The sequence below is a fragment of the Phascolarctos cinereus genome, unplaced genomic scaffold (assembly GCF_003287225.1).
Source record: "Phascolarctos cinereus isolate Bilbo 61053 unplaced genomic scaffold, phaCin_HiC Scaffold_5;HRSCAF=322, whole genome shotgun sequence".
In the NCBI taxonomy this organism is placed as follows: domain Eukaryota; kingdom Metazoa; phylum Chordata; class Mammalia; order Diprotodontia; family Phascolarctidae; genus Phascolarctos; species Phascolarctos cinereus.
Window position 1 is genome coordinate 427,414,272 of NW_027555958.1, and position 12,044 is coordinate 427,426,315.

The 12,044-nt window shown below is 45.0% G+C and overlaps 1 protein-coding gene across 3 annotated transcripts; it reads right to left on the reverse strand.

Moving 5' to 3' along the window:
- FCRLA (Fc receptor like A) lies at nt 1–12,041 on the reverse strand. 3 transcript variants are annotated; one of them, XM_020988644.2, is made up of 6 exons: nt 11,335–12,041; nt 6,844–6,864; nt 6,382–6,585; nt 5,263–5,526; nt 2,918–3,202; nt 1–2,577 (listed from the first exon to the last, which is right to left on the reverse strand). In XM_020988644.2, exons 3-6 carry the CDS (start codon nt 6,566–6,568, stop codon nt 2,201–2,203), a joined length of 1,113 nt encoding a protein of 370 aa, XP_020844303.1. In that variant the 5' UTR covers nt 6,569–6,585; nt 6,844–6,864; nt 11,335–12,041; the 3' UTR covers nt 1–2,200. The 3 variants fall into 3 exon arrangements, with proteins under 3 accessions (XP_020844303.1, XP_020844300.1, XP_020844304.1); XM_020988641.2 differs by lacking the exon at nt 11,335–12,041 and adding an exon at nt 9,226–9,380; XM_020988645.2 differs by lacking the exon at nt 11,335–12,041 and adding an exon at nt 9,226–9,382 and having other exon boundaries at nt 2,304–2,577; nt 2,925–3,202.
- Between the last annotated feature and the right edge of the window lie 3 nt (nt 12,042–12,044).

Here is a 12,044-nt window from a genome sequence, read left to right on the forward strand (position 1 = left end):
TTAGTTTTTACAAAAGGATATTTACTTTTAAGAAACAGCAAGAGCAAAAGTACAAACATTTCCCCCCAACCCTTCAGTGACACATTCCCTCCTATGCCTTAAGGGAGAGTAGACTCAGACTTAGAATAGTTTCTACAGTTACACCAAGTTCTCATTGATGAGTCCTCACCTCAGGGTGTAATCCTGAAGGTCAGTATTTGCTCCTCAGGGCATTGGTTCTGGGCTGGTTGCCAAACCTGACAAGGACTCCAACTCCTAGATTCCTGGAGGCTCATTCTTCTGGGAAAAGGAGAGAGGAGCGAGGCCACCGCCATCATGGCTAGCTCGTTTCACAGACGAACTGGTGTCCAGATGGCAGTGGTGAGGTCATTGCTTTGACTGAAGATTTCCAAATATTTCTTCAAGTTCCTTGATTGATTTAGCTCATAATGCCTGTCCCTGAAAGAATAGTTCTAGGAGCCAAAACCCCAGGAGAATGAGGATTTCCGAAGGACCATGTAGATAAACAAACTAATTTGAGTGCAGGCAATGATTTTGGACCAAGAGAACTCTTCACCTTAGCAGAGGAAAATAATCTCCCTGTTGGGTTTCAAATCTCTATTGGAACAGGAAGAAGGTTGAGGTCTCATGAGCTGATAGTAAAGGTTCAGAAACAACATGAACATTAAAGCAAATACATGTTTGTTACCAGCACCTTCTAAGGTGGTAGGGATTTATCTCACCTTAGGTGTCTGTGTCCACACATCTTCCCTCCTCTACATATCTTTCTTCTGACCTTTAAGACCAGTGATGATGATATTTCTAGGGATCCCAGAACTACAAAGCTAAATGCTGCCCAGAAATTTAACTCAAATCTCACCTTCTCCAGGAGGATTTCGTTGACTAAACTAATCACCCCATATGCACCCTCAAGCCCTTATGTATTTAGTTTGTCTTGTTTTAAATCGTACTTTTGAAGGTGTTATTTTTTGTGTGTGTGTGTGTGTGTGTGTGTGTGTGTGTGTGTGTGTGTGTGTGTGTTGCCCATCTGTGAGATGCTCCCTGAAGGCAGAGACTGGGCATCTCCCCAGTGCTCAGGATAGGGCTCTGAACACAATAGGTCTTGGTTAGTGGTGCTATGACTGACTACTTGAACCCAGTGAGATAACTAATGCTTAGGAAGAGGGGAAAGTGGCTGTATATGGAAACATGTGAGAATTACTGTACAACTACACTAAAGAAGTTGCTTTAGGCATTGGTTCTGAGAACTTCATCAACCTCTGTAGCATGTGGAAAAGAACACTGGTCTTGAAATCTGAGGATGTGAAACTGAATCCTGCCTCTTCCACTTAATAGCTGTGCAACTCTGAGAAAGTTATTTAGCCTCTCTAAGGCCTCACATTTTCTTGAGGAAGTAGGACACAATGACTTCTAAGGCCCCTTTTATCCTGAAACCTCTAATCCTCTGCTGGACTGCCTGTGAGGAACAGATAAAAGCTGAAAGAAACTTCTGGGTTAATGTTTCTAAGACTGACCCATTCCACTACTGTTACAAAGCTAACTTGGAGGGAGGGATTATTAATGAGTCAAGCAAGACTATTTTGTGATAGAATCAGGTAGCTCTGGAAGAGTCTAATATTTCTGGATGACTTTCTCTGGGAGTCAGCTGTGTTCCTTGAGTATGGGGCCTTAGGGAAGTCTTAAGGGATGAATGGGCTGTGCTGTGAGCTACCTGAATCTGAAGAACACTGACAGTTTGCTGGTGATGACTGTGTCACATCATAGTCAGGGTCAACTGAGTACTTGACAATACTTTCTGAGCCATTCTGTCTCTGGGTATGCCTGTATCAGGAGTTATAGCAACTTAGCGGTGAGAGATCTGACAGCATTATCTAAAACCCTTCCATTCAAACTCCAACCACTGACACTAGAGCCTATGTGTCCAGGGAAGCCTGCTTGTCTTCATAGCCATCTGGTGGCCCCTGTGTCTTGTGTGGAGTAGGGGGAGGTACTCAATAAGTCATCCCGAGGACTGTCTTGCCATATGGTCCCAAGAATTAGAAGAATGCATTTCATGACCCCCAAGAACAACAACAAAAAATTGACCAGATGTGCCCCACCTAGAATTGTGGAAAAGCATGAATCAATCAGGGCACAAAAGCCATAGGAACAAAACTCAAGAACCAGATTCTATTATCAAGATGAGAGTCTGGTCTCAGTCTTATTCCCTCTGTGGACCCCTGGAAGTTCCTGGAGCCCCATGGGCCTTGGAGGCTGGCCCTTCAGCTGCTCCTGAAACTTTAGACTGAAGGTGGCCAGAGAGATCCCTGAGTTCTAGAACCACATGGCCCAACAGGGTTCTTACATTTTGCATGTGATGGAGTAGGATTTGCATCTGGTAGTTCAGGTGGGGATCTTGCATTGTTAGGGGAGGATTGGAGCATGGACCATCATCAGAGTGGCTCTCTGAAGAATGGGGACTTGACTGAGGTGGTCTCCGGGGATCAGGAGGATCTGGTTTTGGAACTGCTGGCTTTTCAGGAGCTGGATCTGAAGTAGATGGAGCTGTTGCTCTGGGAGGGCTTCTTGAGGAAGAATCTATTAGAAGACACAAAGTAGAAGTCAGGGTCACAGTGTTGCAAACTGGCAGCAAGTCGGTACAATTTATTTATGGAGCAGAAAGACAACAACTTTACTAATAACTGTGATTAGTGCATTAGAGAGAAGGGGAGACTAAGGAAGAGACCTAAGAGTGTTTTGTTTGGTTGTTTGTTTACTTTCTCCCCTTCACAGGACTCTGAATCTGGATAAATGAAGTTATCCAGAGCTTTCTACCAACCCCTTTTACTTCTGTATAGCCAATTCTCTGGGAGAGTGTCACACCCAGCCCAGCAGTCCCATTCCTTGCCCACCCACTCCATGTCCCCCACACACTCACTCTGCACCTGAATCTCAAGCTTGAGGCTCTGTTTCCGGATCTGGCCATCTGCCGTGGCTGTCTCACACCAATAAGACCCAGAATCTCCAAGCTGCACTTCTGGGAGGCTATATTTTGGGCACCTGTCTTTGGCCCGAACCATCCTGCCATCTTTGTAGAAGGAGAAGTGAAGCAGAGAGGCTGATCTCTGGGGGCTCAGCTTTGTCTCACAGCTCAGGGTCATCTGGCTCCCCTCTGGAGGCTTTGTGGAGGGGGTTGCTGTCATTGTTGGAGGTAGAAACAGCTCTGAGGAGAAGGCAGGTGGTATAGGAGGAAGTGAGAAAGGAGAGCTATGAGGATGGGGGTGGCAGCCTATACCCTGATATATGAAGGGCAAGCAGAATTCCATCACACTCCCCTCCCCAACTCTGAGATTTCTTCCCATTCCTTGCCCTTTCTTCTCCTTTCCCTCTCCCCAAAAGGCCAAGATACCTCTCTTCAGCTTTGAGTTACTTGTTAGGACCACTATCCTTTTTAGATTGTAGTCTCCCTGAGGGCTAAGGCTCATGTCTTCAAGTAGATACAGTTCTTTTTTGTTTTGTTTTGGTTTGGTTTGGTTTGGTTTGGTTTGGTATTTTTTTTTTTGGTTAGGCAATTGGAGTTAAGTGACTTGCCCATAGTCACACAGCTAATGAGTGTTATGTGTCTGAGACTGGATTTGAACTCAGTTCCTCCTGACTCTAGGGCTGGTGCTCTATCCACTGTACCTAGCTGTCCCAATATGTTCTTCAGAGGTAGATGACAGATAGATAGATAGAAAGATGATAGATATCCAACTAGATAGATAGATATGGATATGTAGATATAGATACATATATCTATATACATGTATCTCTCTATCTAGTCTGTCTGTTTGTCTATCTATCTATCTATCTATCTATCTATCTATCTATCTATCTCTAGTTGGATTTAATGGGAGTGTGCTAGAGCCAGCTGGATGGGGCTTATAAGAGCCAACTGTTAAATTTTCAATATGAACATTTACACCTCAGAAATTAGCAGACCTACAAATCAGAGCTTAGTTTATTGTTTTGTTGATTATTTAAACCTAAGAAAGTGATAGAGAAAAAATTAATAATGCAAATTAAACTTAAAAATGTGTCATGTATACTTCCCCCCCCCCGAGAACTGGTTTTTAAACATTTACTAGTATACTATTGATTGGACAGCTCCACAAAATATTACCACTCTCTCTCCTGCTTGAAATTCCTTTAAATATACTTTGTATTTGCTTACTTGTATCTGTGTTATATTTCCCCAGTAGGTGTAAATTCCTTAAGGACAGAGATGGTTTCTGTTTTGTCTTTGTAATCCTAGCACAATGCCTGATAGGGACTCAGTTTGTGACTTCGTTGATATGGGCTGAGAAAACTCTCTTTACCAGTACAAGTGGGCACCTTCTCTGAAATGTGTCCTAAGAGAATTTCCTAGAGCAGAGGTGTCAGACTCAGGAATGGACCCTAACCAGATTAAAATGTAATTGAGAAATTTTTAACAAAATAAATGAAAATACAATACAATATAGGTAACATTCATCTGGAGCTTTCTAAGTCAATATGTGACTGGCAGGGATCCATATGCATTAGTTTGACAGGACAGGCCTACAGCATTGAAAGTTCAAATGACCTATCTTACAGCCAGTATATATCTGAGGCCAGACTTGAACCCAGAGCTTCCTGGGTCTGAGAGCAGCTATCTAGCCACTACTACTTGCTTCTTGGAGCATAGTAGGCACTTTTAATAATTGTTGGGGTTTTTTGAGTGAATTGAGTTGAATTCTGTCAAACTATGGAAAGTACTAGGATAATGAGAGTAAATAAATCTGAAGGGTCAGAGTGAGAGAAGAAGCCATTGTTTCATGCTTGCTCAGCAAATCTCTTTTAAAAATTGATTGCTTAAGAGGCCAGCCTCTCCTGAGCCTGGCCACAGTCCCTGCCAACACTCCCCATGATTTGGAAGAGAGTGGGTGGGTGATGATGCAAAACTCACATGTTTAAGTGGGGATAGATATATTTGGAAGACAATTCAATAAAAATGTGCATGAAAGCCCTTGGTTAATCTCAAAGTGCTCTACAAATGTAAATTCTTATTTAAATGGCCTTCCCACCTCCAGCCCTGGGACAGCAAGTCTCAGTTGCTAGAGTTCCTTTGACCTTACTTTACCCTGGTGGCTCACCCTTGGACCCTGAAGTAACCTCCATTCACCCCTCCATCCCCCAGCCAGCTCCAGCCTAGACCACTGGCCCCTAACAAAGGCTCTTATTCATGGTACCAGCACCTCCCCTGAACCCCACTTTAGCTCACACCTTGTACTTGAAGGAACACAGAAGCTGCCTTCTTGGCTCCAGGGCCAGGCCTCTTGAAGATGCCACTGCAGTGATAGTGCCCACTGTCCACTGCATGAACCATGCCGATAGAGAATACTGAGTCAGGCCCAGGTGGGCCCAAGGCTGAGCCATCTCGGTAGAAGGTGACCTGGGACAGAGGCCAATCCCCCCATGCCAGGCAGGGAAGGATCAGAGAGTCACCCTCGAACACAGGCTGAGCTGGGACCTGTAGTATCAGCCAATCTGTGGTCCAAGATAGGGGGAGTCACTTCATTCCTTCAGGATTATAACCTTCCTTTCTTTCCCCATCCTCCCACATCTTCCCAGCCCTGGTTCCCCTAACTTTCTGTCTAAGATTCTTGGCAGCTCAAGCCCCTAGGTAGGTGGGGGATGGGGTAACCACTTGCAGCACTAGATGCCTCCTGAGCTACAGATGAAGTTGGAGAAGGGGGAGATGGAGAGGCCTATTGTATTGCTAGGGATGGTTTCCTGAGGACATTAGTCTAAATGGGCTGTGGCAATGGAAGTAACGGAACTAAAGAGAATGAGCAGTACAGAGAGCCCTCCCATGCAGTCACTGGCATCCAGAAGGGTGACTGGCAACCCTGGTCCCAAAATTTCCACTCACATACCACCTCTTTCCCCAATTTTGAATTCAACTCACTCCTCCACCAACCCTTCTCCATGACCATTTCCTCAGCACCACCTGGCTGCCAGGGCCCAGTCTCCACAGGCAGGAGATGTCTGACTTCTTACTTTAGTAATCAATTTTCCCCCTTTCCACGATAAAACGTTTTCAGAGCCAGGCCTTAGGTTAGTGTTGGGTAAAACCTTGCCAGGACAGGAGATTCTAGAGCTCTAAGGGGTAGAGGGATGGCTAACCTGGCGATCTTTGATGTGGGCCATGGGAAAGGCAGGAGAGGAAAAACTGGGCTAGTGGGTCCCAGGGTTGAGCTTGGAACAAGTTTGGGATGGGAGATGAGGTCTGAGGTTTGGGCTGGGGTTGGGCTGGGGCTTTGACTGAAGCTAGGAAGGACCATAAGCATGGGGACAGGTAGAGAGGTGGAACTCTAAACTGGATCAGGGACCCTCACTTACCATATGATATAATCAAGTGTAAGGGGTTGCTGAAAGTATAGCCCTTGGAGGTGTCATAAGAGTATCCCTCTGATTCTGTCCCAGAGGTCTGGCTGACATGAGAGCTGAAGCTTGATGTCCTGAAGTCCTCCTTGTCATGATTGTTGACACTCCCAGGAGGTGATGCCCCCTCATACTGCAGGGTCATTGGTTGTCTCTGGAACACTGAGACACAAGGTGGCCTGAGAGGGCATCTTGGACTTTGGATCAGTAGAAAGAGTCTCTGAGGGGGATGTATCCCTTCCTACCTTCATCTGTATCCCCACCCCTCCCTCAGGAAATGGCCAGTTCCAGGGAAAATTTGGGAGAGCCCCAGCCTTTCCTTCAATAATTTCTTCATTCATTTGAGTTACTGACCCTGCTTCTCTAAGATTCTGTGGGGTGGGGAAGGATGAGGGGTATAGAGGGGAATGGTAAACTCACCTGCTCGACCACCAGCTGTACCTGTAAGAGAACAGAGATTGGTGATTAGGCTCTGAAGTGGTGGGAAGGAACTGGATGGATCAGACTTAGAGCTGGGTCTTAGAAGTCATCTAACCCAACTCCCTCATGTATGAATGAGAAAACTGAGGCCCAGAGAAGCTGTGACATTCTTAATGTCCCAAAGCTATAAGTGGCAGAGCCAAGATTCTAACCCAGGTCCTCTGACTCCAAACCCAACCTTCTCCACTACACCAAAGGGAATTAAGGTTAGATTAAATTAAACTCTGGGATTCTGATCCGGTGAGGGACAAGTTCAGGAACAGGATGAAGTTTCCTGTACTCTGTTGGTAATTTTCTCCTCCTCTCTGTGCTTTCCCAAGAAGATTTTATCTCCCCCAACAGCCTTGAATACCTTTCCTCACAGAAGGCTACCACTACTTGACTCTGTCCTCCACCTCCCATTGTCTTCTCTCCAGTCCAGTATCTGTCAGGCATCTCTTCCTAGGTGACCCCTGCTATCAGAATTTCTAAGGCAGTGACAGCCTTTGTCTTCAGCCTATTTCCCCTGCCACCCATCCTTACTAGTTACTGTAAAAGCCACCTTTCACTTTGTCTCAAAATCCAGGACCACTGTCCTATGCTTACTCTGCTTCTTATTTCATGAACTATCTCTCTCCCTCTCCCTTTCCCTCCCTCTCTTTCTCTCTCTCCCTTTCCCTCCCTCTCTCTCTCTCTTCCCCCTTCCTCCTATGGCCAATGCTGTCTTCCCCTTGTCCCCCACCCCTCACATGACCCATTCACAAGCCCACACTTTGGTCCCATCTTCTCCAGCTCAATTTCCACCTATCCCAAATCCTACAATTAAATACCTGTCTCTGGTCTGGCGACTTCCCTAATACTTCTAAGATCAAATATAGAAACGTCAGTTTGTCGTTTAAATCTCTCAACAACTTGGTCTCAACCTATCTTTCCTGTCATTATATCTCTTCACACATGCTCCAGTCCAGCCAAATTGTCCTCATTGTTTCTCATACATGGCACTGCTTATCCTACCTCTGTGCCTTTGCCCTATCTGTCCTCCATGCCTGGAATGTACTTGCTCCTCTCTTATTATTATCCCCTGTTTCCTCAGCTCAAGCTCTACCTTGAAGTACCACCTTGGTTCATTTCTTCATCCTCTCAGTTCCTAGTGCCCCTCTTAATCAAATTGCTGCGAACCTATTTTTATTATATTCAGTGCATGCTTACTTTGATATAGTTGTCTCCCTCAATTTAATATAAGTTTCTTGAAGATAGGGAATATTTCACTGTTGTATTTTTATGTCCGTCATCCAGCATTATGCCTGGCCCACAGTAGGTGCTTAATAAATGCTTGTTAATTGATTGGTTGCTTGAGTCTCTAATCAGATCTCTTCTCTGCCTTCTTTTGCTCTCTATACAACCAAGGACTAATCTTCCCCTTTAAGGACCTTAACCTGATGGCTTTCCTCAGCAACATCTATCATTTCAACTTATTAGGTTCTTTACATCCACCTTTACATACCCTCGTACCCCATACCCCGTACCCCATAGCTTCCCACATCTTGTCCATTAAACTTCCTGACAACCCCCATTCAAATGGATCTTGAATACTTACATTCCAAAAATCAATTCTGACCATCAATAGGTAACAATATTAAAGTGGTGAGGTCGATATAAACCCCCTTTTAATCCATCCCCTTTCCCTCTCTCCTTTCCTTTCTTCCTCTTTCTTTCTTTCTTTCTTTCTTTCTTTCTTTCTTTCTTTCTTTCTTTCTTTCTTTCTTTCTCTGTCTCTCTCTGTCTGTCTCTCTCTCTGTCTCTCTCTCTCTGTCTCTGTCTCTCTGTCTCTCTCTCTCTCCTCTCTCTCTCTGTCTCTCTCTGTCTCTCTCTCTCTCTCTCTGTCTCTCTCTCTGTCTCTCTGTCTCTCTCTCTCTGTCTCTCTCTCTCTCTCTTCCTATCTCACCCAGGCTGGAAGTGAAATGAACCCTCATGGGCTTGATCCCAATGCTGATCAGTGAAGAAGATTTAACCAACTTCACTTCTGATCTGGGCCACTTGGACCCTCCTTAGACAGCCTGGTTACTCTCTCCTCTCCCTCCACCAAGTTTACCATATTAATGCCAGACTTAGCACAGAAATCCAGTTGGCTTTATCCCTAGTGCAACTGAGAGCTTCCAAACTCAAGAGATCCACCAGGCTTCAGCCTCCCCTCCCCCGCAGTAGCAGAGATTCCAGGGGAGCATTGCCATGCCCAGCCCCTTTCTTCACCTACAGACAGACGTGCATTGAGAAATTCAAAAGCATACCCACACCCAGGCACCAACACATACACACAGATAAATGCTGAAACACACTCCTCACCCAGGAGCAGCAGAGCTGCCCACAGTCTCACAGGAGAAAGGACAGGAGCCCAGGAAGCAGAGTCCCACAGTAACATCCCAATGGGTGTCTTTGGATCTCTTGCTACCTCCAACTTGCTGATAGAGTTCAACGTGAAACCTCTTAAATTAGAAAAGAGGAACTCAGCATAACTGCCTCTTTACTTTACCTCAGGGTTATTTCCAACTTGTTTGCATGTTTGTGTTCAGGCTTTATCCCCTAGATCATCTCCAGACTTTTGATTTTTAAAGGCAATTCATGATCTCTGGAGCATTTCCCTCCCCTACCCCTTTTGTTAAAAGCCCATTTGTAGCTGTGATCATCCAACTGCTAACCTCAGCCCTGGGAGAAAGAGGAGTAGTACAAGAGTTGCTCCGTTTTACAGATGAAGAAATTGAGGTCAAGAGAAGGGAAGTGATTTGTACAAGGGTATACACAGGATACCGCTTGCAGAGCCAGACCAAAGCCCTAGGTCTTTTAGTCCCAGCCCCATTTGTTACCCACCAGTGACAAAATTCCCAACAGAATGGAGCAATGGAGAAACTAATTCCAAGTCCATCCTGATCAGCCCCACTGATCTGAAAGAGTTTGCTGACAAAATGTATCAGCTGTATTTGTACCATAAACTTTGCTGTGTATGAAAAAAACCCACGTTCATGGTATACAAAGTCCTCTTCCCTGACAGAAGTGCTGAAAGAGTTTGCATCCAGAGGACACAGGACCCAAGCTCCTGCCAGAAACATCCACTGATCCTGAAGAAACTGGAGATAGGAGGAATCAGATGGCTTGAGAAACCCAAGAAGGAGGATCCAGGACAAGGGAGATAGGACAATGATAGCATCTCTTTTCACCTCTGAGCTGCCTCCCTATCTCCATTATTCTTTCCATTAGAGGTCTCTCTGTGGCCTATTTTTCTTTCCTTATACTCTGGTCAGTGCTCCCTGGAAGTCTCCACTTAGCATTGGGGGCTGATGAAGAATGATAGAGATGCTCTCTGGTGGGGACAGGGAAAGGTCTATTTTGCCCTGAAGCACAGGGCACCTGATGCCTAGAGAAGTTTGAAATTCTGAGGTGAGTACTGTATGCATAGGAGTTAGTTAGAGTCACAGAATCACAGCCCTTGAGAACTGGCAAAGGCCTCAGTAGCCAACTTGTCCAGTCTGCACTCCAAAGGGATTCTCACTATAACTTACCTGATAATTGGTCCTCGGGCCTTTGCTTGAAGCCCCCAACAAAGGGGAACTCACCACCTCTCAAAGCAACCCATTCTACTTTTGTATAGCTTTAATTGTTGGAACGCTTTTGGGGTTTTTTTCCTGACATCATGCCTAAATTGCTCCTTGCTCTGTCTATGCTCTGGGGCTAAATAGTACATATTTAGTTTAAAGCTCTTCAGATTCTTGAAAATAGACTTCAAGACACCTTCTCCTCCAAGGCTTCTCTTGAAGCTAAATGTCTCCAGTTCCTTCACCTAATTCTCATGTAGCGTGGACTCAAGGCCTTCCACCATTCTAGTTGCTTTACTCTGGACACTCTCCCACTTATCTGGAGTTGGTATGTGACCACACTATGTAATTACTCTGCTCTGTTCAAATTGGACCCATCATAAGCTTCAGCTATATCACCTTCTTTGAAGCTTGAACATTTGTAAATCTAAAAATAAATGTTAAAAAAAAAAGAGAAAATTTCCATTGTTTAAGTTAAGTGACACACGTACTCATGAGATTGGTCCCATCTAGTCTGGGAGGAGCTGAATTTGGTTACGGTGAGGAGAGTGTAGCAAAAGGAGACTTTGGGGCAATGAACCTTGTAGCAGGTGGGACCCAAGTGACTCCATGGGCCCAGAAGAGGAAGAACAATCCAGGCCTGCCCCAGACAAAATTGTTAAGTAGATAATAAGAAAACCTTATACTTGCATGACACATTTCAATGCACAAAATACTTCAGCATATAGTAGAGGGGGCACAAGCATTGTGTAGTAGAAAGAGAACCCAAGACAGAGTTTGAGTCCTGACAGTTAATAGTTGCATGACCTCAGGCTTGAATTTCCTCAGCTATAAGATTGAGAAAATACTTGCACCATGTACCTACCTCATTGATTACATGTCAAGAGGAAGGAACAACCAATGGACAGCCTGGGCTCCGTTGGTATCCGGGCAGTGCCAAGCCATCTAGAGGAAGGCTCTTGAGCAGACCTCCTGAGCAGGACTTGTTGGGAGGACACGTACAAGAGGCACAGAGGGTGTGGGTGGGAGGACCTTTATCATGTGTTCAAAATAGGGCATGGGCAAAGCTGCCCTTCTTGAGTCCAGTCAACCATATATGTTAGCTTAGCACTTGGTTGAATACTGTGGGTAACAAAGCCGCAGTCCCCTCATTACCCACTGATGACTCAGTGAACTTTTAAAAGGGAGTAACTTATCCTTAGTTGTGACTTCTCTTAATACCAGCAAAGTATATGAAGGACTCAGCTAGATGAGTCTGAGACTGGGCCTCTAGTGGCATTTTCTGCTCTATGTTTCTCTATCTGATCACAGGTGAGCAAACATTGATCCTGAGATGGATGTGTCCATTCTCAGAGACAACCTCATGATTTTGAAAGTATGGAAATACTAGACCCATCAGTAGAGTTGGCTAGTTTCAAGGTGGGTTTATACTTTTGGAGACAATGGCCAAGTGCTGGGTTGACCCAATCCCTGGCGTGACTTGCCAGAAGATTTCTACCTTGAAGGGAACAGAGTAAAGTGAGGTAAAATGTAAAAATGCCTATCCAGAAGTCCTGAAAATTGCTTCATGTTCAG

What these genes read in the sequence shown, in the direction of transcription:
- FCRLA (XM_020988641.2), bottom strand. Translation starts at nt 9,301, where the DNA reads ATGTTACTGTGGGACTCTGCTTCCTGGGCTCCTGTCCTTTCTCCTGTG. An exon ending in TGTGTTCCTTCAAGTACAAG is followed by an intron (nt 3,203 to 5,262) that starts GTGTGAGCTAAA and finishes CCTTCTCCTCAG; the next exon opens with AGCTGTTTCTACCTCCAACA. An exon ending in GCTTGAGATTCAGGTGCAGA is followed by an intron (nt 2,578 to 2,917) that starts GTGAGTGTGTGG and finishes GTCTTCTAATAG; the next exon opens with ATTCTTCCTCAAGAAGCCCT.